A 24,878-nucleotide genomic window follows, 5' to 3' on the forward strand; every position below is an offset into this window, starting at 1 on the left:
CGGATGTTAACTCCATGAGCAAAGACAGTCCAACAGGTTTCACAAACGCCATCTGGTTACCTACCGACCTACCCATCCATCTAATTAGATATCCTCAATACACATCAGGACATTAATGCATTACAGAAAAAAAAAAAAGCCAAACCATGAAAATGTGTTTAATGTGGCATTTGCCACTAATTCAGCACAGAGCACATTCCAGACATGCCTCGAAGCACCATGCTGAAGGACAGATGGAAGTGGGTCGCAGCTAGGAGTCAGGGCTTTGGGTCACACAGCCTAAGTCTGACTCTCAGCTCCAAGTCCTGCGTGAAGGCAGCAACCTTCCTGAGGATCACCCCCATGTGTGAGGCAGTGAGTATGGTAAGAAGGGAGCTGGAGGAGGAGGTAAGAGCCTTCGTGCAGTCCCAAGGCTGCCTCTAAATAGCTGCTTCACTTTGGCCAAGTCAACTTTTCTCTTGAGGCTTCAATATCCCAAACTGATAAAGGAAGGGTTTGGACCCAATGAGCTCTAAAGGTCGTCTGATGATTTCAGTTGATGTTTTTATAAGATCAACCAGGAGAATGTGATCACCTAGACTGGGGGAAATCTGGCTCTTTATGACATGACTCCATAGCAAGAGAGCTTCCTCTCAATCCACTGGAATCAACCCCCCCGCCACACACACCTTTCCTTTGTAGCAAAAGGCTACCTATAAGTACATAATTAGCCATTCCTTTAAATTAATGGGTGCAGGAGCTGGGAGACAGGAGATGGTAGTGGGAAGGGTAAAACCAAGAGCCTACTGAGATCAATGAAAGCAAAAAGTAAGCTACATTTTCATTTCTATAAAACAGCTTTCTGCCTTAATTACAGATTAGGGCCCACACTGTTCTGGATGAAGCTGATCAAAACTCTTAATGGTTAGCAACCTGGCACAGACCTGCAATTTCTCATCCATGTCGTCATCACTTTCATCCAGGTCTTCGTGGAGTAGTCGCCATTCATATTCAACGTGAACATGAGAATTAAATCTTCCAGATAAGGCTTGGGTCAGCTGAGAGAACAGAGGGATGGTCAGTGCTGCTGCTCATACACTCGGCCATGCATCTGGACCCACTGAGGTGTGCAGGCAGGAGGCCTGCCTTCTAGTCCAAGGCAAATTCATGGAAATCTCTGGGTCTCAGGTGAAGCCCCCGCCCCGCTGCCTAATTCACAGGATAACCTTGAAACTCAAAGCTGGTATGTCTCAGCAAAGGCTTTGTAAACTGTATTAGTTTTCATCCACAGTTCCCGGCTTGTAACTCTCAAATCCCTTGTTACAGTCTTCGGTTATAACGTGGGGCGTTAAGGCCTCAGGAGACAGAATCTCTCTGAACTGCTGCCCCAAGGCAGGACTCTTATCTTCCCGCACTTTTTTGACTGCGGGTCTTAAGACCCTCCCCAGAGAGGGTCTCACCCTATACCCTGGGGGAAGAGATGCTGACATCAAGAAGCTTCCATAAAAATCAAAGAGGACTGGTTCTCGAGCTTCGAGATGGCAAACCACAGAGAGGGTCCTGGAGGGTGGCACCCAGGGAGGGCACGGAACCTCCGCGTCCCTTCTCCCACACCTTGCCCTACGCACCTCTCTATCTGTATGCTTTGCAATATCCTTTATAATAAACCAGTAAACACAAGTGTCTCCCTGAGTTCTATGAGCCACTCCAGCAAATTATTCAAACCCAAAGAGGGGGCTGTGGGAACCCCAACTTGAAGCCGGTTGGTCAGAAGTTCTGGAGGTTGATTTGTGACTGGTGTCTGGGGTGGCAGACAGTCTTGGGGACTGAGCCCCCAGCCTGTGGGATCTGACACTACCTCCAAGTAGATAGTGTCTAATTGGACTGGAGGACAGCCAGCTGGTGTCTGCTGCTTGTGAAACCGCCTTTGCAAGAACATGGTAGTGATAGAAGTCTAGCATGGCTGACTTCATCTTGCTTCTGGCCTCACAGGCTGGCTGTCCTCCCTTATTCCTGGGCACAGGCCAAGCTAACCATGGGAAGAATTTAGTTTGTGGTGTAAGTTTGAATCAAGGATGGTAATAGTCCCTCCCTAAAACTGACTCTGTTCTTTTTTTTTAATTATTTTTTTTTATTATACTTTAAGTTCTAGGGTACATGTGCACAACGTGCAGGTTTGTTACATATGTGCCATGTTAGTGTGCTGCACCCATTAACTCATCATTTACATTAAGTATATCTCCTAATGCTATCCCTCCCCCCACTCCCCACCCCATCACAGGCCCCGGTTTGTGATGTTCCCCGCCCTGTGTCCAAGTATTCTCACTGTTCACTTCCCACCTATGAGTGAGAACATGCGGTGTTTGGTTTTCTGTCCTTGAAATAATTTGCTCAGAATGATGGTTTCCAGTTTCATTCATGTCCCTACAAAGGACATGAACTCATCCTTTTTATGGCTGCATAGTATTGTATGGTGTATATGTGCCACATTTTCTTAATCCAGTCTATCATTGATGGACATTTGGGTTGGTTCCAAGTCTCTCTGCTATTGTGAATAGTGCTGCAATAAACATACGTGTGCATGTGAAAACTGACTCTGTTCTTAGGGAACTTGAAAGTGCCTTTGGAAGACTAATGAAAGGCCTCAAGATTAGGATTACGGGAGGGGTCTGAATTCTGCTAAAATGTAGGTGCAGCTTGCCTCTCTATTAATGTAATTGTTTACCATCCAGTGGAGTGGCTCACACCTGTAATCCCAGCATTTTGGGAAGCTGAGGCAGGAGGACTGCTGGAGCCAGGAGTTTGAGACCAGCCCAGGCAACATGGCGAGGCCCCATCACTACAAAAAATTAAAAAACTTATTTAGCCAGGCGTGGTGGCATGCATCTGTAGTCTCAGCTACTCGGGAGGCTGAGGTGAGAGGATCGCTTGAGCTCAGGAGTTTGAGGCTGTGCACGAGCGCGCCATTGCACTCCAACCTGGGCAACAGAGAGACACTGTCTTTTTTAAAAAAAAATTGTTTACTGCACCAGAGGCCATGATACTTGTGACTTCCCCAATTGATCCTATAGATAACATATCCTAAGACTGATCTTTTGAGATATTTTTTCAGACTTTTGCATCCTGGAGTCAGACCAACTGACTCCACTGAACCTGACTCATGACTCAACCAGTCCCGTGGCCCCCCGAGATGATATGCAGTGGACAAGGGCTGTTTCTCACTCTTATGATTTCACTCCCAACCAATCAGCAGCACCCACTTCCTAGCCCTCTTGCCCATCCAACTATCCTTGAAAAACCCTAACCTCTGAGCCTTTGCGGGGACACAGTTGAGTAATAATTCCTGTCCTCCCACTGCTCAGCCAGCTTGCCATAATTAAACTCTTTCTCTACTGCAATCACACTGTCTCACGAATTGGGTTTAATCTATGCAGCAGGCAAGAAGAACCTGTCAGGCAACTACACTTGGGTGTACGGGGTGGGGGGAACCCCCGTACACCAAGTGTACGGGGCAGTCTGCTTCTGTATTGCTTGTTGTATACACAGCAGTCTGCTTCTGTATTGCTTGTTGTGACAACAGCGTAACTGTAGAGAAAACACAGGGCTAGAGAGTTTTCCCCAAAACAACAGGCAAAGGAATTTGAGATCTAAAGGATGCTGATCAGCCTGCAAGTATCCATACTCCATATGGGAGAAAGCTCAACCCCAGGAGAATGAATGTGCTCATTCACTGTGAACCCAGCCTTTTCAACCAGGATGAGAGAATTAAACGCTGTAGAAAATGATCTGTGTGGCTATTTTCTCAGTTCTCTCAAGGAAGGTAGATAGCTAGTTCCGTTCTACATGTGCAGAAGAGAAGTTAATTCATTACACACTATGGGTGTCTTAGGACCTCAGGGCTTAATTTTCCCCATAACCAGATAGTAGCTACATGACCCTGGCCAAGTCACTTAACTTTCCTGTGCCTGTTTCCTCAGCTGTAAAATGAAGACAACAGCAGAAACTATGTCGTAAGGTAGTTATGAAGATTAAATGAGCTATGTCAGATGCGGTGGCTAACGCCTGTAATCCCAGCACTTTGGGAGGCCAAGGCGGGTGGATTGCTTGAGGTCAGGAGTTCAAGACCAGCCTGACCAACATGGGGAAACCCCTTCTCTATTAAAAATACAAAAATTAGCTCGGCGTGGTGGCAGGTGCCTGTAATCCCAGTTACTCAGGAGGCTGAGGCAGGAGAATTGCTTAAACCTGGGAGGCGGAGGTTGCAGTGAACCAAGATCATGTCACTGCACTCCAGCCTGGGCGACAGAGTAAGACTCCATCTCAAAAAAAAAAAAAAAAAAAAAAAAAAAAAGATTAAATGAGCTAGTGGATATACAGTGCTTAGAAAGAGGACCTGTTACTTATCTTACACTTGTATAGCATTTATTATTAATAGTTCTTTTTTTTCTCCCCCAGGCTGGTACGCATTGGCATAATCATGGCTCACTGTAGTCTTGAACTCCTGATTCAAGTCGATTCTCCCACCTCAGCTTCCCCAGTAGATGGGACTGCAGGTGCGTGCCACCACACCCAGCTAATTCGAAACTTTTTTTTATGGAGATGGCGTGTTGCTCTGTTGCCCAGGCTGGAGTGCAGTGACGCCATTATGGCTCACTGTAGCTTTGAACTCCTGGTCTCAAAGTGATCCTCCTACCTTAGCCTCCTGGGTAACTGGGGCTACAGGCATGCTCCACCATGCGTTGCTAATTTTTAAATCATTTGCAGAGACAGAGTCTCACTATGTTGCCAGGCTGGTCTCGAATTCCTGGCCTCAAGCCATCATCCCCCGCCTCAGCCTCCCAAAGCTTTGGGATTACAAGGCGTGAATCACTGTGCCCGGCCTTAATAGTTCTATTTAGTGAGCGCTGTGTGTCAACTGCTTTACAGCATTTGATAATATTCTCACAACAACCTTATATACTGGTATAACTGACAGCACTTTAGAAATAAGGAAACAGCCTAAGAGAGTTTCCTTCCCAAGCCAAGTTGGGGAGCCCACGGCAAGGCCAGGGCTGCCTGGCCTGGTGGGCTCTTTCTACTGTCTACATTGTCTTTCCTTCCAGAACAGGAAAAGATGGTGTTGAGCAACCCACATGATCTAGGGCTGAGGAACAAAGACAGGAGGTTGGCCTTGATGTCCTGCAAAGTAGCAAGTAAACAGCTTATGGAGGCCAGAGAGCAGGCCCTTGTGGTGGCCTCGGGCCTCTGTTCCAGCTGTCCCACCACACCAGTGATGTTACCAACACGGCCAACCAGCAAACACTGATTCACACCCCAAGTCTCACTACGAGGGGGTGGGACCCCCTAGGTTTCCCTATAGACTCCCTAGCACGCTTTCTCCAAGGCAGGCTGATTCTGGGCTCATCCCATCAGAAACACTGAGCTCTGCTCAGGACACTGGTTCACAGCAAACCCTGCCCAAGGAGGACAGGCTTGGCTCCCTGTCCCGTGACAGGTGCCCCACCCCGTCCTTGTGGCGGGAGACTCACCAGCTCCTCACAGTGCTCGTGCTTGAGGCGCTTGGCAATGTCCAGCGGAGTCTCTCCTGACTCGTTTGCTAAAAGTCAAGGGCGAGCAAAGGAGGCGTTAAGGCAAAACCCAGCAAAGGCCTGACATCCAGGACAATTTTTAAAAGGAACAGAAAGGCAGCACTAAATTAAATTGGGCCTGGTTAATGAAATCCACAGTGAGTCTGACCTAGTCGAGGCTGAATGTATCTTGTAATTGTATAGAACTGCAGCTAAATACAGAAGGTAAAACTTTAAAAGACAAAGTTTGAACTAATAAAGAAACTAAAACTGGCCAGGCACAGTGGCTCACACCTGTCATCCCAGCACTTTGGGAGGCAGAGGTGGGCGGATCATTTGAGGCCAGGAGTTCGAGACCAGCCTGGCCAACATGGTGAAACCCCGTCCCTACTAAAAATATAAAGATTAGCCAGGTGTGGTGGCACACGCCTGTGGTCCCAGCGACTCAGGAGGCTGAGGCAGAAGAATCGCTTGAACCTGGGAGGCGGAGGTTGCAGTGAGCTGAGATCGCACCACTGCACTCTAGCCTTAGTGACAGAGCGAGACTCTGCCTCAAAAAAAACAAAAACTGTTGAAGCAGCCACCTAATTAAAATCCACATCCAAACTGTAACTTGTTGAACAAAGCGATTCATCATAAACCTCTGACAAAAATCACTGCTAACCTAGTTCCATGCACTGGAATATAACTTTCATACCTTCTCTCAAGCAGTCTCTAACCCTGAAAGTATATACTTTTTTTTTTTTTTTAAGATGGAGTCTTGCTCTGTCGCCAGGCTGGAGTGCAATGGTGCAATCTCAGCTCACTGCAACCTCTGCCTCCCGGGTTCAAGTGATTCTCCTGCCTCAGCCTCCCAAGTAACTGGGCCTACAGGCCCACGCCACTATGCCCAGCTGATTTTTGTATTTTTAGTAGAGATGGGGTTTCACCATGTTGGCCAGATGGTCTCAATCTCTTGACCTCGTGATCCACCCACCTCAGACTCCCAAAGTGTTGGGATTACAGGCGTGAGCCACTGCTCCCAGCCTATACTTTCTTCTAAATAAGCCTCAGTCAATGAGGTCTGATTATTAGTTTTTTAATGACAAGCACGGCTCTCAGGCAGATGTGTGTCTTTTTTCTATTCTTTCTTCTTTATTTAATAGTCCTTCAAAAATACTTCCTCCTGAGGGGACAACAGCTGGATGCCCTCAAGGCACAACTGTGCCTTGGCTGTTGGCATGCCAGGGTCCTCGAGAGAGGGAAGGACCAGGGCCAAGTAACAAGCAGGGCCCTTCATGGAGCAAGCAGTGGTGCAAATGAAAGGAGAGGGCAGTAAACAGCATCTCCCCCTGTAATCCATCTAAACCCAGAGCCAAGAAAGGGGCCAAGTGTGGCCTCAGGTGGGGGTGAGTAGGCTCAGGGTGTGTGAACAGGTCAAAATTCCCCAACCTTGTCCAAATTCACCCGGCATCCGTGAGAGCTGCAAGACCCACCCTTTGCCTGTCTTATGATCTGTAAAATGCCTGTAAATGCGCCCAAAGTCTAAGTAAGAGATGGTGGATGTAGCCTCATGGAACAGGCAGGGAGAGGCTCTTTCTCATTAGCAGTAGGTTCTCCTTCTCTTTGGCACTAACAAGAGCCCGCAGGGTTGGCCCTGTTTCCAAGAGCAGCGCTTGGATGGCAGACAGGAGGCAGAGGCCAGGGTGCAGCCAAGCCCACCCCCGGGGCCCGGGCCCACTCACCTATCTCGATGGAGGCCTTCCCCCGAAGGAGCAACTTGAGGCACTCGGCATTGTCGGTCAGGCAGCAGTAGTGCAGGGCTGTGCTGCCTTTCCCTGTCTGTTTATCCAGGTTCCCACTGCCCGAGAACAGGAGAGAGAGAGAGCACAGTGTGTCACAGGCCAGACAACCAGGGACTGCCCAGCAGGGAGCCTGGGGTACGTGCACAGGAGAGGCAGACAGTCCCCGAGTGAATGGTTTCTGTAAATCATCCCCAAGGTGGTGGGACCTGGCACCATCCCTGCATACGTGGCTGGGGAAGCCTTAGCAGAAGGTCATCAGGGAAATAACACGATGATGGCAGAAGAGGTCAAAAGGGGATGGGGGCATCCCTGCTGTTGCTGAGCATGTGGGGCCAAGGTGGGGCAGTGCACTACCGGGGTGAACCTAGAGCCCAGCATCGTTCTCACGTTCCACCAGCTGCGCCCAGAAGCTGCTGTGCTAGGCTGGCCAGCTGTGCTGGATGCAGGGCCTCTGGATGCCTGTGTGACTCATCCATCCTGTCCCATGGGAGGACGGAGGCTGAGCTTTTCTCTATCATTATTTGATATTCCCTCCAGGAAAAGGAAAAGTCACTTTCCCAAAGCCCAGAGTCCCCAGGCTCCTCAGCCTGTTTGCCCTGGGAATACCCTCTGAAAACAGGCTAAAGGGGAATCTTGAGATTTTCAAAAGTTCTTCCAACATATCACAAGACCAGGTCATCTACAAAAGGTGCTCAGGCTTGGCAGACATGGGACAGGCCCTCAACCCTAGCAAGCATGGCCACTGTCACATTCTGAGGAGGGGCAGTGAGCTTTGTGCCCCTGCACAAAGTGTAGACAGAAAGGCGACCTCAGGAAGTGACACCTGCTGCTTCCATGAGAAGGAAACCAATTACATTTTCAATATCAAAAAAGGAGCTTCTTTTTTACCAAATTGTGGGCATGGGGTGGGGGTCTTCATTTTCAGAATTCTCCCCCACTTTTGTCCTCCTTCCACTCTGGAAAAAAAGAAACTGGGACTTTCCCTCTCCTGCCCCCTGAAAATGTGCATGGAGGGAGAGGCATCACGCAGCTATCAACCAAATGTTTATGGAACCCCTGCTGCGTTCCAGGAGCCGGGCTGGCACTCAGAGATGGGGCAACAGGGCAGCTTCCACCACAAGTCCAGTGAACTCAGGCTCCTCAGGAAGAAGCTGCAGGTCTTGGGGGTGACCGCCCCACACTCCCCTACTTTCTGGCCATTTCTTCACTCCTCTGCTCAGAAATGGGAGGAAAAAGCAGAGGACACAAAATGCAAACTATCCCATGGCTTTTGCATTTTGGAATTTTCCATTTCCTTTGGAGCAATTTCTGTGGCTTTTAACAGCACTTCCTCCTCCTCCAGTACACACATGGCTCAAACCATGATCGGGGAGTCAAAATACACGTTGAGGGGTCTTGAAGTCCAACCTTCAGCTGCCAGGCAGGTAACACGTGACTGAAGCAATATGCACCAAATCACAGGGACTCCCAGATCTGCGGTGAACTGCCTGTGCACATCTCTAAAGGCCATTTCTAATCAAAGCATAAAAACAACTTCTCGACCCAAACAAAACACCCATAATCCAGTGCTCTGGTTTCTAATCTCTGGCTCAGACCATGGCTAATGTGTGGATCCCTCCTTGCCTGCTACCTCCATACTGCTCAGGACACTCTGCTTGCGCAGTGTGATGACCTGGCTCACAGGATGAGGCGAGGACTGCCCCTGTGCACAGACGGTGGTCATAGGGTCTCCAAGTTCAGTAGCCATATCTACTTGGTGTCTCCCTGAGTACCAGACACTAGAAGTTGGACCCTGTAATTACCACAAAAGAGTTTCTAGCACTTTTTTAAAGGATTGCCATGGAGTACCTCACACCTGGCAGTCCTTTTTCTGTCTTTAACTCATGTTTAGAACCGGGAAGGTTCTCTTGACAACACATCAGAAGCGATGAGGCAGCGTCTGATTCCTTCCCCAGAAATACCAAGGAGAAAACGAGTGCCTCCCTTAATTTCAGAACACCTACCTGTTCTGAACTAAAAAGTCTACAATGTGAAGAGAGGTTCGATCCACGGATCTGACTGCAAGGTGGAGGGCCGTTTCATCCGGCTCCTGAAAAACCAAACAAAGGCATTCCAGAATTCTAACAGGAGCATTCAATTCTGTGTCCAACACCGGTGAAACCGTGTATAACTCTTCCAAAAGTCTTTTATCTTTCCCTTCGAGAAACTTATCTCTTAGATAGAGTCTCTTTAATCTCTACACAAGCTCTTTGCCCTTGGGAACGTGCAATTTGGAGATTGGTCCTGTTTCTCCTGATTCCATGGGAAATAAATGAGAAGTTCAGGAGTTTCATTTCTAAGTCCTCTCGATCGACCTGTCCCCATCCCTGCATCAGCACCACAAGGCAGATCCCTGCCTGCAAGCAAGAATCTTGTCCAAAGGATCCAGGAAGGTCCCCCAGGCCACCTACAATCCAATCCCTTTACCTGCTCCTTGAGTAGAAACATATGTTTCTTAAGCAGGCTTAAAGTTTTGCATTCTACACTTACAGACAAGGCTACGAATGCTAGTAACTGCGCTGTCTCCAACTCATACTGGGGATTCCCCAACTCCACTGCCTTTTCTGAAAGTACACCTGGCAGGTGAGGAAGAAGAGATGAACAAGGATTGTTTCAGCAGGTGGGTGGGCGAGAGAACCAGAGATCCAGAGGACAGGAGGTAAGGGCAAGGGAAGGTGCTTCCCAGGCTGCCCGCCCCACCTGCTGGGCCCTCTGGCTGCAGCACAGCTCAGTGCTGGGCACCCTCCACACTGCACTGGTGGGCATGAGTTCTTTCTGGGGATGGGGAGAGAGTGGGACCAGCTCAGAGCCTGCATGGACATGCCTGTCACCAAGAGAAAGATGCTGCAGCCGTGAGGCATCCTTGCTGATAGGCAGCCAGCCCGGTCCTGAGGTCAGGAGGTTCCAGTAGACCAAATGTGTGTCCACAGGGCATTTGTGGACCAGAATCTGGACACTTGCCACCCCACTTGGGTGCTGGTATGTTACTGCAAACCTACTCTGGCTGGATGCCCACCCTCTCAAGAGAGCTCCCCCAGGAAAGGAGGGGTCTTGCTCCTACTCTATTCCCTCTGAGGGGGAGCCCAGTGGGGTGTGGGTTCCAGGGAACCGCCCCTCTGAGAGAGCTTCTCTCATTAGCATGAAGCTCAGGTTAAACCTGCTCGCAGATGAGGGGTCCCTCTCAGGCTGCCTACCTTCTGAGATGTCTTCTCCTCCAGCTGGGGATGGGCTTTCTTTCCAGAGCTGGCATTACATTTTTGGTGTAAGAATAAACCACTAGGTGGGTACAAAGTTTTAGACAAGCAGAGTAAGTCCTGCAGATCTACTGCACAGCCTAGTGACTCCAGGTAAGAACTACATAGTGTCTATTTCAAAACTGAGTCGATTTTAAATGGGCTCTCCATTAAAAATGGATGAGTATGTGAGGTAATGGATATGTTAGCTAGATTTAATCATTCCATGATGTAAACATAGATCAAAAACATCACACCGTACCCCATGAACATAGATAAAATTATTTGTCTACTGAAAAGAAAAACTCCTAGTTTATTGTACCCCAGTACCCCTATCCGTGCCGTCTTCCTCTGGAGAATTACCCAGCTTTGGTCGGTATTGCTGATTCCACAGACCCGCCATGGTACCCCAGTTTTTCTTTTGTTTTTTTCTTGAGACAAGGTCTCACTCTGTCATCCAGGCTGGAGTCCAGTGGCACAATCACGGCTCACTGGAGCTTCAAATTTCTGGGCTCAACCGATCCTCTCACCCCAGCCTCCTGAGTAGCTGGAACTACAAATGTATACCACCATGCCTGGCCAATTTTTTTTTTTTTTTTTTTTTTTAGATATTGGGCCTCCCTATGTTGCCCAGGCTGGGCTCAAACTCCTGAGCTCAAAGGATCCTCCCGCCTTGGCCTCCTAAAGTAAAGTGCTGGATCCCAGGCACGAGCCACTGTGCCCGGCTTTTTTTTTTTTTTTTTTTTTAAAGTAGCAACAACCCACACTCTTACATGTCCATTGGCCAGTGGGATTTTTTCCGTAAGATCCACACCATCAGCATAAGCTTGGAGCAATCCAAAAATATCTCTCGTTTTGACGGCCTCGCAAAGGCTGTGAAGCTTCGCCGCGTTATCCGCGTGCTTCTTCCTTGCGTATCTCCTCTCGATGTACTTGGCTGTGATGTAGTCCTTTCTTGCATTCCTGAAACCAAACATAATTGCCTTGTAAATCATGAAGGGCCTCTACCCGCCGTCCGGCATCCCTTTGTCTAAGGCCACGTTAATGGTTCCTGCGCCACCTCCCTGGTAAGCAGCGCTGGCCCCGAAACACAAAGCGGGAGTGGCCGCCATGTGTCTACGGCTGCACTGGTCTTCACTGCGATCTCATGGGAACTGGCCAGGGGGACAACTCCCCCATGTTCTCTTGGCCCACCCGCCTCTCTGCCTTGTCTCCCTCCCCTCACTCCTAAGTTCTGTGATCTGACCTCACCGTCGCCCTCGTCACCTCCACACCCTTCTTACCCAGATCCCTCCACTCGGCATGCCCCGTGCCTCCTCCTCCAGGAAGGCCCTGCCCCTGCCATCCAGGCAGCCCTGGCCAACCTCTGTTCCAACATTCTCTCCATGAAGGCCTGCCTGCCTGCCTGACTGCCTGACAGGCCCATGAGCTCCTTGGGGCATGGACTATGACCTCTCTTTTGTAGGCACCGTGCCTGGTATGAAAGGCACTATCAGATGAACCAAAATGAAATGGCAGTCCTCTTTGTGTTCTACTTTTCTGGCCTTTATGTGGCAACATGCTCAGACTCCATCCCGTCCAAAGAGCCTAGAGAACAGGAACAAAAGCAGGCCAAAGAAGCCTGAGTTCAAATCCCACTCCCACCACACACTGCTGCTTTGAACTTGAATAAGTATTTCATCTCTCTAGACTTGTAAGTTTGACTTGCGAAAATGCACACAATACATCCTCACAGTAGCACCACGAGACATATGTGCATCAACACACCTGCAGCACACACAGTGGGTCGCGGGCCTTGGAAAGACCCAATGAACTTACAAGAGGGAGAGCAACAGAAACAGCAGCTCACTGGTCACAGAGCACATGCATTTTACAATCCCAATTCTGAAGGTCGAGGGTCACTGCCCAGAGACTCTTTGAATCTTGAGAATCAGGCAAGAGCCAGGCAGGGGCAGATCAGTTGCATCCGTTTGTAACACAGCACTGCCTACAATCTGAGGACGCATGCGGCTGCTCCCCTTTGAGCTGGAGTCCCCGCATGGTTCCCTCCCGACCTCCTCTCTCTCACTCAGCTGACTATGGCAAGGGGCCACGGCTGCTGGAGCAGTTGTTGACTTTTCTGTATCTGCCCTAAATCCCCGGGGAACAACTGGCCCCCCAGAAGGGGAGCCTGAGCCCCCTGGACATGCAACTGGAGGCAGGGAGTGGATGATGTCTACCCTGGGTTCCCTTGAAGATGGGCCAGCCTAAGATGAGAAGCCATTACTCCCACAGCACCCAGACGGAACCAAACGGGCAGAGGTCTCTTGCCAGCGTCTGCCAGGCCTCAAATCTGCTTGCCCTTGTGTGCATGTGGCTCCTGGACACACCGCAGCATGAGGCTGGCTGGTGCAGCTGGAGAGGAAATCACGCCCCAGGGTGCCCGTTCCACCTGAGCAGGCAGCATGCTTCACAGCCCAGGAAGGACTTCCAGGGGCACCTGGTGAACTTGTGCTCTGGCACTTTCTATCACACTGCCTCCCTCCTGCTCCGGCTCCAGTTCTGCTCTCTCTACAGGGCCTAGGTTAAGGCGGGTGCCTCAACTTCCCCCGGCACGTGCTCCCCGTCCACACAGCGCTAACCCGTGCACCGAGCTCACTGCGGTGCTGGCTGACTTGTGTGTGAGATACTTGGTCTCAGTGGATTCCCTCAAAAGCGCCATGAGTTTTCATCTCCACCTGTAGGCACAATAGGCCCTGGAATAACATTATTTTGTTATAATGTTAAGAAAAAAAATCAATTCCCAGGCAGGGTCCCTGTCTGTGTGGCATCTACCTGGGTTTTCTCTGGGCACTCAGGTTTCCCCCACATCCTGAAGCTGTGCACGCTGGGCTAACTGCTGTGTCTCAAAGGCCCCACTGCAAGTGAGTGTGGATGTGTGCGTGACTGCGTCCCACAGTGGGACGGGGTCCTGTTCAGGGCTTGTTCCTACCCTGGACTTCAGCTGCCAGGACATGCTCCGGCCACCTGTGACCCTGAACTGGAATAAGTGCGTGAATCATTATCTTACTGGTTTTTATGATCTTTCTTTATCCTACTTAGTAGCCAGAATCTTTCCTAAATGTATGCATCACTCATATTTCAATGTTTAATATTAGAAGTGTTCTGGGCCTTTATTCAGAAGTTTGGTGATGTTCTCATGATCAGAAATACATGGTAGGAACTGAACTCTGGTTTACATCAATTGGCGTAGGGTAAAACTGGTTTCCTATACCTCATTTTGCTTAAAGTCACAGGTTTCCAGAAACCTTTGAGTTCCTGGAACATTGAGGATTTACTGTACACTGAAGTCCATAGAGGGAAACTGGTTTCTGTTTCCTTGGGCAGCTGGTGGACCTACAAGGGAAGACCCATTTTATTCCTGGAGGTTCTCCTCTCAGGGCTTCCAGCACAGTGTGACACCCAGGGAGATGCTCCATTCCTAGCCTGGTGAGTGTCATGGTGGGCAGCCCATTTAATGATGTAAATGCCTCTTATGACAGGCAGTTAGACTGGACAGTTGTCCAGTTTCATGCACTTTCAGTCATCACTGTGGGACAATCATTACTGCGATCAACACAGGAAGGGGATAGAGAGAAAGTGGACTTCCTTTACTTGTTTTTTAATATATTTACTCATCTGCCCAGGGCTTGGAGGCCCCGAAGGGAGCTCCTACACAAACATGGGCACAGGTCTGTTTAACTCCACACATGCCCCCTGGTTTTGTGAAGGAGGTTTGCTTTGCTAATGTGATCCCTCAGACGGGGTTTCACCGTGTTAGCCAGGATGGTCTCGATTGCCTGACCTCGTGATCCGCCTGCCTCGGCCTCCCAAAGTGCTGGGATTACAGGCGTGAGCCACCGCGCCCGGCCCTCCTTCTTTTTTTTAATGACAGGCTTTTGCAGAAAAACAATTAACATAATGATACATTTGGTGTTCAGAGGAGGGGCTTTCCCTACACTTCTCAAGGACAGGGTGTGTATAATGGTCCCAAGTCACAGGGAGAAACAGTTCTGGCTCCTGTGAGCAAATACAAGCCTGGCTTCCCTGCTCCATCTCCCCCAGTTACATGTTCCTGACACCCCCAAGATCCATCTTGGGATTCACAGGCCACTAGAGGGTGTCCTTGGTTTCCCCTTCAACAGATTTATCTGCAGATGGTGTGCTGTTCTGAGATAAAGCTAGAAGCAGTGTATTCCTTTTCATCTGGAAGTAAAATATTAGCTTATTTAAGCAGGCACAGAGCTGGGAGTACTTGTTTGACTCATTGATTCATTAAATATTCACTGGTTCACCATAAGCAACATATTATGGTGGGAAAAATCAAAATGAGTAAGAAGTAATTCATCAGAAAAATATATGTAAATGCCTGAGTATACTATGAAGTGGGATGAAATGTTTTAAAATAGAGCCAAATGCTATAGGAGCACAGTGCCAAGAAAGTAATTTCAGTTGAGGAGGAATGGAAGTAGCTGATGTTTCGCCATCACACGGGTCATCCGCCCTCATTTTGAAAAAAGCCCGGGGTTGGGGGATGTAAATTTCCTTTTCAAAAGTGCCAAGGCTGGAGGAGGGCTACAGTGCAGACAGAACATTCATACTGAAGTGTTCCACGTTGACAGTGTTCATTTTTTAGAATTGCCTATCCCCAGAACAACCAAATGCCCTGCTTTTGTTAGGTACCCCTGGTGCTTGGAAGAAATGACACACACTTTGTTCAGAACTGACCGATATGACAGCATTACAGGGTGCTGGTACGGTCAGTGTGAGATGAAGCAGCCGAAAGAGCAGGTGCCAACTGCATAGCAGGAGCTGACATCGCCATGCTGGATTCATGACGTTTCCTTCACCAAGCGGGACCCTCAGGCTCGCCCAGGAAGAGCTCCTTCACCTTGAGTAACTCTCCATTGAAACTTAACTGGAGAGGACCCTCAGTTTCAGGGTGTATGGAATCAATGCGGGGTACAGATGTGACCTCTGTCGCCCACAGAAAGAAGAGCAAGCACAGCAGCTAATGCCAACTAGGCACTAAAACTAAGCGCCACATGTCTGACCCCATCATCCCACTCGTTCCCCCAATGCCTCTGTGAGGGGGGAACGTTATCTCCCTTTTTATATTACAGAGCTTAGGCTCAGAGAAGTTAAATAATCTGCCTGTGTCCCATGGCTCAGATAAGGACTGGGATATCTATGTCCCTACTGCCTCTCTAGGTCTGGGTAAAAATATAGATTTGAAACTTAGATCCTCATCAAGAGAGGATGATCACATTGTCAACCTCATGCCTGGTATCTAAAACCACACGTTATCCGATTCTCAAGGAAATGCTACACCACAAACACTTGTTACAGGATTCAAACATAAACTGACTTTAATCCAACAACAACCAAATCGCTCACCTGAGATACCTGATACCTGAAAGTCTGTAATGGACATGGTCCCTGTTCACTCCCTCGCAACGTTCTGGCTCTTTCATTGTATCAAGTTACATCAGCAAAACGCAAAAAGAATACAGGTCCTGCAATCTCCGTTTCTCAAAGACATGCCACACAAAATGGTTAAAAAAAAATCTAGGCCAGGTACAATGGCTCACGCCTGTAATCCCAGCACTTTGGGAGGCCGAGGCGGGCAGATCATGAGGTCAAGAGTTCGAGACCAGCCTGACCAACATGGTGAAACCCCATCTCTACTAAAGATACAAAAAATTAGCTGGGTGTGGTGGCATGCGCCTGTCCCAGCTACTCAGGAGGCTGAGGCAGGAGAATCGCTTGAACCCAGGAGGTGCAGGCTGCAGTGAGCCGAGATCAGCCTGGGGAAGAGGGCGAGACTCCATCTTGAAGGGGAAAAAAAAAAATCTAAATTCTCTGCCTTTACAAAGGGTCGATACACTACCACCTATTTGTGAAATCACCCTTAAAGACATTGTTCACTGTTGCTCACTGTCCTTTGGGAAGACTCGTGTCATTAATTCTACTTCAGGCTTATTCGACAGAAAATGCTGTTTCTATAAATGAATTTTTAAATACTATTTCTTATCACATTATTTTTCATTTTTCTCTGTCCTGCCAGGACACGCTGACCCAGCCTCACCACTCAAATGCAGCTGCTCTGTTAACTGGCCCAGTAGCCTCTCTCTTTCCTTCTGTCTGTTTCACTTTGTATCACAACAAAACAGGTAAACCACCCATATCCCCCTATAGACATAAGACCCATAATACTAAACAGAGCTGAAGTCTAAGGCGAGCAGGACACCCACTGCCCGAACCCATTGGTCTCCCTGTCCACCTCTTCTCGAAGACTAGTGTGACATGGCCACTGACACTCTGATAAGATGGGCAAGAACATTCCCTGTTGTCAGCTCTGCACCAGGAGACACAAAGCTTCTCCGCTGGCCAGGCATGGTGACTCATGCCTGTAATCCCAGCACTTTGGGAGGCTGCAGCGTGTGGATCACCTGAGGTCAGGAGTTCGAGTCCAGCCTGGCCAACATGGTGAAACTCTGTCTCTACTAAAAATATAAAAATTAGCCAGGCATGGTGGCATGTGCCTATAATCCCAGCTACTTGGGAGGCTGAGACAGGAGAATTGCTTGAACCTGGGAGGCAGAGGTTGCAGTGAGCCGAGATCGCGCCACTGCACTCCAGCCTGGGTAACAAGAGTGAAACTCCGTCTCTTAAAAAAAAAAAAACAAACAAACAAAAAAAAAAAACCTCTCCATCAAGTTTTGTATCAACAATAACACAAACACAAACATTTTTTGAAGGAAGTAACACATTCCACATTTGCAAGGATGCAAGGACGTTGGCAAGAAGGACGCTACATAATCACATATCTACCACAACCAGCCATCTTGGTGGCTCAGGATTATGCAGAGAGACCAAGACAGGGAAGCAACTCAACAGAACAAACAGCACAGGTGAAAAGTCCAGGGTGTTCCACCCACCAGCGGCGAGTGAGGCTCTCTACATACGCCCTGAACACACGCACAGCATCTGCGAAACCTGCCTGCTTTTGGCTTCTTCCTAAAAAAATTTCTATTTGGTCACCCAAAAGGTTAAAGTGACTAAGAAAACCCAACATGGGCTGATTTATTCCCTAAAGAAGCAATGACGGATGCACCCAAAACTTCTTATTCCCCTGCCTCCCGGGGCTTGGGCAAAGGCAAACCTTTACTCGGCAAATGAGAATAGCCAGTCCCATACTTACATGTCGCTGCCTGGGTTGGGTTTGACAGAGTCCTCAGCTGGTAGGCAACATTCCATGATCTCATTAAAGCCTGCATTCCCAATATTCTTGGCGAGCTGCAAAAATGAAAGTCTATTTCAGGATACTCAATTATTAATACATTCTACTGCTACACATTACCCATCCCCATCTGATGATTTATTTAATGGCCACTAAGAAATAGAGCAATAAAGTGGTTTGCCTTTAATGAAGATGGACAAAACCCAAAGCCCAAAGATACCCATAAAATTAAAGATAAGAAGCGGCATGCCTATTACAGAGATGCATTGTCATAAAACGCGCTCTGGATAGAGTACAGACAGAGACAGGGAGAACCAGTAACTTGGTCCAATGTGAATTTCCATCCTTACCCACTCCTCCCAATGACCTGTGCCTCAACCAAAGTGAATCTATTTCACATCCTCAAACAACCTTTACTTATGCCAGCTATGAGGTAGTTCTGGTAGAGTGAAGCGGTACTGAGCCAGGAAAGCTAAGACTCAGGTTCAAATCACAGCTCCATTACCGGCTGTGTGACCACAGGCAAGTCAGTTTCCCTGAGTGGCAGAGTTTTCATCAGTAAAATGGGATGATACCTATACTTCTGGGTTGATAAAATTTAGGTGAAAACAGTAAACTGAAACACTAAAAATGTAATGTATTAGCTCCAGATGTAAGGTCTTCACTTGCCAATCAATCTTCTGACATGTTAAACATTAAATTAACAGATTCTTTTTTTTTTTTTTGAGACAGTGTCTCGCTCTGTTGCCCAGGCCGAAGCGCAATGGCATGATCATGGCTTAATGCAACCTTGACATCCCCAGGCTCAGGTGACCCTCCTACCTCAGGTTCCCGAGCAGCTGGGACTATAGGCACACACCACCACACCCAGCTGATTTTTGTATTTTTTGTAGAGATGGAGTTTCATTCACCATATTGCCCAGGCTCAGGTGACCCTCCTACGTCAGGTTCCCGAGCAGCTGGACTATAAGCACACACCACCACACCCAGCTGGTTTTTGTATTTTTTGTAGAGATGGAGTTTCACCATATTGCCCAGGCTGGTCTTGAACTCCTGGGCTCACGTGATCCGGCCACCTCAGCCTCCCAAAGTGCTGGGATTACAGGCGTGAGCCACGGCACCTGGTCAGGTCAGATTATTAAACGTTTAATGAAACAATACTAAAAGGGAGCACCAAGCTCAGTGCTTTGAGAAAACATATTTTCATTTCCATGTTCTGCTGGGGAGTCAGTGACGCTTGTGATATTTCTGCTCTCTACTGATTATGCAGGCAGGCCAGGCACGGTGGTTCACACCTGTATTCCTACCACTTTGGGAGGCCGAGGCGGGTGGATCGCCTGAGCTCAGGAGTTCGAGACTAGCCTGGGCAACAGGGTGAAACCCCGTCTCTACTAAAATACAAAAGAAATTAGCCAGGCATGGCAGCATGCGCCTGTAGTCCCAGCTACTCGGAAGGCTGAGACAGGAGAATTGCTTGAATCCAGGAGGTGGAGGTTGCAGTGACCCGAGATCACACCACTGGACTCCAGCCTGGGCGACAGAGCGAGACTCCATCTCTACGAAAAAAAAAAAAAAAATTATGCAGGCAAACGAGTTAACAGAGATGCTTTGGGAGAGGCTGCTGCAGCCTGAAATTGGGTCTATCTCTTGGGGGGGGAACTGACTGAAGGAGAGCCCAAGAGGTCTGGGTTAGATACACTGGAACTTCCTGGCGGCAAATAACATCAAACAGTGAAATGGGCTAGTGGGCTAGTGGAGGACGTAGACGCAATTTTTTAAACAACAGAAGAATTATGTGGGGTAGCCTAATAGTTGGATGACGAGCTTTCCTAATTCAACCTGGCCCTTGACAAGTGGAAAAAGCTTTTTCTAGGTGGCCCAAAGCATAAAACATTAACCAACTCCACCTCCTTGCTCAGTCCTGACTCTGGGACCTCAAGCCATCAGTCAGGAGGCAAAAGCTTAGAGGCTGCGTTGCAATTTTCCCAGGGACAACAGAATGGTCAGGTGGCACACCACTTAAGGTGACAGGTACCTATGCACCAGGAAGCTAATGCCCTGTTAAGGGTTTCTCAGACAGCTGGTGTCAGATCCAAGACTGAACCCCAATGTCAGAGCCCCTGGTTTATAGCCAGGCATAATACAATCCAAGCAGGACACTGTCTCCAGGTGAGCACAATGGTTTTCCCAAGTTGAGTGACAGAAATCACTGTGGCCCCCTCTGGGAGCCAGGGGCCAACCACCCTGACGCCTCCTAGTTTGTGTTACGCAGATGGGGGTGGGGAGATGGGAGGAGGAGAATTCCCCAGGAATCGAAGAGCTGCTTCCCTTCTGCTTGGACTTGGCTGGTTAACTGAGAGACAGCTGGTCCAGGGAGCCACCGCATCCATGTGTCACACTCATCCAATGCTAGAGAAACGTGCTACCCTGCAGTTCTGCCAAGTTCCAGTTTACGTTTCAGCCCATAGAGAACCCCTCCGGACCCATCAACAAAAGCAAAGCATTTGCAAATGGAGGCTGCAGGTGCCAGCAGGACAGGCGGGCAGAAGCCAAGGGGGCAGAAAGGTGGGTGTCGACCTGAGCCCTGGCATCTCCTGCTTCTCACTGGCACCCAGAAGGAATTTGTGGGCTGCACTGAGGCAGAAATTGAGCCAGACTGGATGGAGGAGAGGAGGGAGTGTTTAAGTTCTGTGTCACCCAGGGCAGCTCAGCCCAGTCCCTCGCCCTTCCTGTGGCCTCAGAAGCACACTCTGAGCCCCTCGTCTGTGCTGGGCATGAGGCATGAGGCACCCTCCTGCTCTATGGCAGCTCACTCGAACAAGGCAGCAATGAGGTAATAAGAAGCCCTGGAAAAGAAGTTCATCCTGAGCACTATGAGGACAGCGGCACCAGGCCCAGATGAGCAGAGCAGTCCCTTGGCCAGGAGGCCCCTTTCCTTGGCACTCACCATGCGGGGGAGTCGTCTGTGTGTGGGCGTCTCCCTCCCTGACGGCCACGCCCAGGACAGGGACACAGAATCACACACCGGTACATCCTTAGCACCTACCCGAGCAGGGCCCACTGAGCCAAAATGAGGCTTTAGGTTTTATCTGGACATTGTTTTGAGAGTTTGGGGTGGGGCAGGGAAACCTCCTGTCCTGTTTTCTTGTCTCCATGGGGAAGGACAACAATTGCTGTGACATTATTCTGACTCACCCCAGGAGAGAACAGGCAAGTGAGAGAAACCAGACTTCCCTGACCGCTGAGCTCAGGAGACCCCAAGGTCAGCTCCTCCCTGATGTTAATTGGGCCCCTCAGATCCCCGAAGGGTGGAGGGCCTGGAGAGCGCAGTCCAGCTCTGAAGTACAGAGGGTAAAGGTCCAGACAAGGGAAGGGGCTTGACCAAACTGCTGCCTCCAAAGCAAAGAGCACAAAAGGACACTGGTGTGCAGGGAAAAAGTTTACATATGATGTCTTTACCTGACCCTTTAAAAGTTCTATTTTTGATATAGTTTACAAAGTATACATTTCTTAGTAAGTGTAGGTACACCATATGTAAGTAAGTATATGCTTTGGTGCTCAATTTTTTCTGATATACTTTGTGGTTTAAAAAATGTTCAGAATCTTGGCTTTAAAAAAAGAGGCTAAAACACAGGCTCTGGAGTGTCTGATAGTTGGAATGTAAATCCTGCACTGGGTAAGTTTCTTAACCTCTCCGGTCTTTTTTTAAAAATAGAGCTCTCTATTTAGGTTAGATGATATAGCGTACGTAGAACACCTACAACAATGCCTGGAGCATAACAGTTCCACAACAATGCCTGGAGCATAACAGTTCCTCTGTAAATGACCATTGATAGTCAATTTCTTGTTGCCCTAAGCAATTGCTTTTAGTATCTGGGTGGCACATTTCAGTCCTAGGTGAACTTATAACAACAGTTGTTAAGTCGTGAGTCTTGGTCTTTGAGGAGCTTTCCTCTCCACGTGCTCTCTTTCAGATCAGACTGTGTGTTGACCCGCTTTAACATTTGACAGCTTATTAACAACCGTAGGAGAACAGAAATAGAAGAAAGTCAAGAAACAGAAAGCTGAGTCAGTAAATAGTTGGTAAGGTTCTTGATGCCTGTTTTTTAATTTGATGTTTTTTTGTTTTGAGACAGGGTCTTACTCTGTCACCCAGGCTGGAGAGTGGTGGCACAATCTCAGTTCACTATAGCCAACCTCCTAGGCTCAGGTGAGTCTCCCACCTCAGCCTCCCTGACAGCTAGGACCACAGGCATGTACCACCATGCTCAGCTAATTTTGGGTTTTTTTTTTTTTTGTAGCAATGGGGTTTCGCCATGTGGCCCAGGTTGGTCTTGAACTCATGGGCTCAAGTGATCTGCCTGCCTCAGCCTCCCAAAGTGCTGGAACTATAGGTGTGAACCACTGCGCCTGGTCTCGTAAGATTTTTAAATGACTGACTCAAATTCAATTTCAGAATATCAAGAATTCCTTTATTAACTTCATGTACGATAGTGAAATTGATCATGATAGTAGTACACTAGTACCAACAATACTGTTTTTCATATGACTTGAAAAAATCAAAGCTGAAATCATGATCTTCTACATTAAGAAGGAAATTTATCTTTATCTTTTTAAAATCTGTGTTTACCAGAAAGTTTTTCCCAAAGTAGGTTTGCTTTAGAATCGAAAGACACTAAGCTGGTGTGTGCTAAAGTAGTTAAGATGACATGATTCCCCAGAACTAATTAATACTTCAATTATGCAATTTCCATTCCATTGGAAAAGAAGTAATGCTAGGCTGCACGTGGTTCACGCCTATAATCCCAGCACTTTGGGAAGCTGAGGCCAGAAGACCACTTAAGCCCAGGAATTCCAGATTAGCCTGGCCAATATAGTGAGACCCTGTCTCTATGGAAAAAGTTTTAAAAATTAGCTGGGCATGGTGGCACATGCCTATAGTCCCAACTACCCAGGAGGATCGCATGAGCCTGGGAGGTAGAAGCTGCAGTGAACCAAGATGGCACCATTGTACTCCAGCCTGGGCGACAGAGCAAGAACCTGTCAAAAAAAAGAGAAAGAGAAGACCTACAAATGACCAACAGGTAGATGTATGAAAAAGTACACATCATTAATCACACAAATCATCAGGGAAATGCAAATTAAAACCACAATCGTCTCATACCTGTTAGAATGGCTTTTATCAAAAAGACAAAAGATAACAAGTGTTGGCAGGGCTGTGGAGAAAAGGCAAGCCTTGCACAGTGGGTGGGAATGTAAATTATTATAATACAACCATTATACAAAATGGTATGGAGGTGCCTCGAAAAACTAAAACTAGAACCACCATATAACCCACTTCTGGGTATTCACTCAAAAGATCTGAAATCAGTTTGTTGAAGACATGTCTTCACCATCTTGTTTATTGCAGCACTACTCACAATAGTCAAGATAGGGAATCAACCTAAATGCCACCAATGGACGAATGGATTTTAAAAATGTGGTATATATACATAATGGAATACTATTCGACCTGAAAAAAAGAAGGATATTCTGTCATTTGTGACAACATGGATGAACCTGAAGAACATTATGCTAAGTGAAATAAGCCAGGCAAAGAAAGACAAATCCTGCAAGATCTCATTTATATGCAAAATCTAAAAAAGTTGAACTCATAGAAGCACAGAGTAAAACTATGGTTACCAGGGGTTGGGGGGTGGGCATGTTGGTCAAAGCATGCAAAATTTCAGTTAGGATGAATAAAGTCTAGGGATCTAGTGTACAACACAGTGACTCTAGTTAATAATAATGTACTGTGTACTTAAAACTTCTGTTTTGAGACAGTCTCACTCTGTTGCCCAGGCTGGAGTGCAGTGGCAAGATCACGTTCACTGTAGCCTCAACTTCCTGGGTGCTCAGGTGATTCTCCTGCCTCAGCCTCCCAAGTAGCTGGGACCACAGGTGCTTGCCACCACTCCCAGCTAGTTTTAAAAAATTATCTGTAGAGATGGAGGTCTCCCTATGTTGGTCAGGCTGGTCTCGAACTCCCAGACTCAAGCAATCTTCTCACCTCAGCCTCTCAAAGTACTGGTATTACAGGCACCAGCCACCACACTAGGCTCAAGAGAGTAGATTTTAAGTGTTCTCACCACAAAACATAAGCATGTGAGGTGATAGATGTGTTAACTAGCTTTAGTCACATACAATGTATACAATATACTAAAACATCATGTTGTACACCATAAATACATACAATAAAAAATTAATTAAAAAAATAAAATCCTTTGCTGTCACAGCATGTCACCCTGAAATAGAGGCTGTTCTATTTACCCAAAAGAGGAGAGATGCTACTCCTGTGAGACAACCTGTCCAGGCTGCACCCACCACTCTCCTTTCACAAGGCACCATGGGGCCTAATGAACACTCACTATACAAGAAAACATACTTCAATAAGCAACTCAGCTGAGGCCCTGCATGCCATGCAACTCTGAATTGGAAAGGTTGGTAAGAACAGACAACCAGCACAGACCATGCATGGCCTCCCTGGGGGTTCACATGTTAGCACATGGGGACCATTTTTCTGAAAGGATTTTGTTAAAGGAGATAACAGTGATAACTAATACTCTATGGTTCTTAACAGTGTGTCAGACGTAATTCTAAATATACACACAGACACACGCAGAGAAAGAGATAAGAGAAAGAGGTAAAAAGACTTCAGGAAATCCTTCATCCCAGTACTTGATTGTCTAAGCAAAATAAAACAAACAATCTGGGTACTTTTAAAAGGCTTGAGGCCAAGTGCAGTGGCTCACACCTGTAATCCTAGCATTTTGGGAGGCCAAGGCAGGAGGATTGCTTGAGCCCAGGAGTTCAAGACCAGCCTGGACATGGCGAAAGCCCATCTCTACCAAAAATACAAAAATTAGCCAGGTGTGGTAGCACTTGCCTGTAGTCTCAGCTACTGAGGAGGCTGAGGTGGGAGGATTGCTTGAACCCAGGAGGCAGAGGTTCCAGTGAGCTAAGATTGCGCTACTGG

At 47.9% G+C, this 24,878-nt stretch overlaps 1 protein-coding gene across 9 annotated transcripts in view; it reads right to left on the reverse strand.

Annotated features, from left to right (window-relative positions):
- The window catches only part of ASAP2 (ArfGAP with SH3 domain, ankyrin repeat and PH domain 2), a 198,753-nt gene that overhangs the window by 19,316 nt on the left and 154,559 nt on the right, over positions 1-24,878 (reverse strand). For 6 of the 9 annotated variants that reach the window (XM_054474437.1, XM_054474424.1, XM_063648982.1 and 3 more), the window contains 6 exons: positions 17,825-17,919; positions 11,376-11,565; positions 9,334-9,419; positions 7,271-7,386; positions 5,508-5,575; positions 924-1,037 (listed from right to left, as the gene is read on the reverse strand). In XM_054474437.1, coding sequence (XP_054330412.1) covers positions 924-1,037; positions 5,508-5,575; positions 7,271-7,386; positions 9,334-9,419; positions 11,376-11,565; positions 17,825-17,919 — 669 coding nt within the window. The remainder of the gene's footprint in view (positions 1-923; positions 1,038-5,507; positions 5,576-7,270; positions 7,387-9,333; positions 9,420-11,375; positions 11,566-17,824; positions 17,920-24,878) is intronic. The other 3 variants (XM_054474433.2, XM_063648980.1, XM_063648983.1) reach the window with 1 other exon arrangement.

This window comes from Pongo pygmaeus, chromosome 12, assembly GCF_028885625.2.
Source record: "Pongo pygmaeus isolate AG05252 chromosome 12, NHGRI_mPonPyg2-v2.0_pri, whole genome shotgun sequence".
In the NCBI taxonomy this organism is placed as follows: Eukaryota; Metazoa; Chordata; class Mammalia; order Primates; family Hominidae; genus Pongo; species Pongo pygmaeus.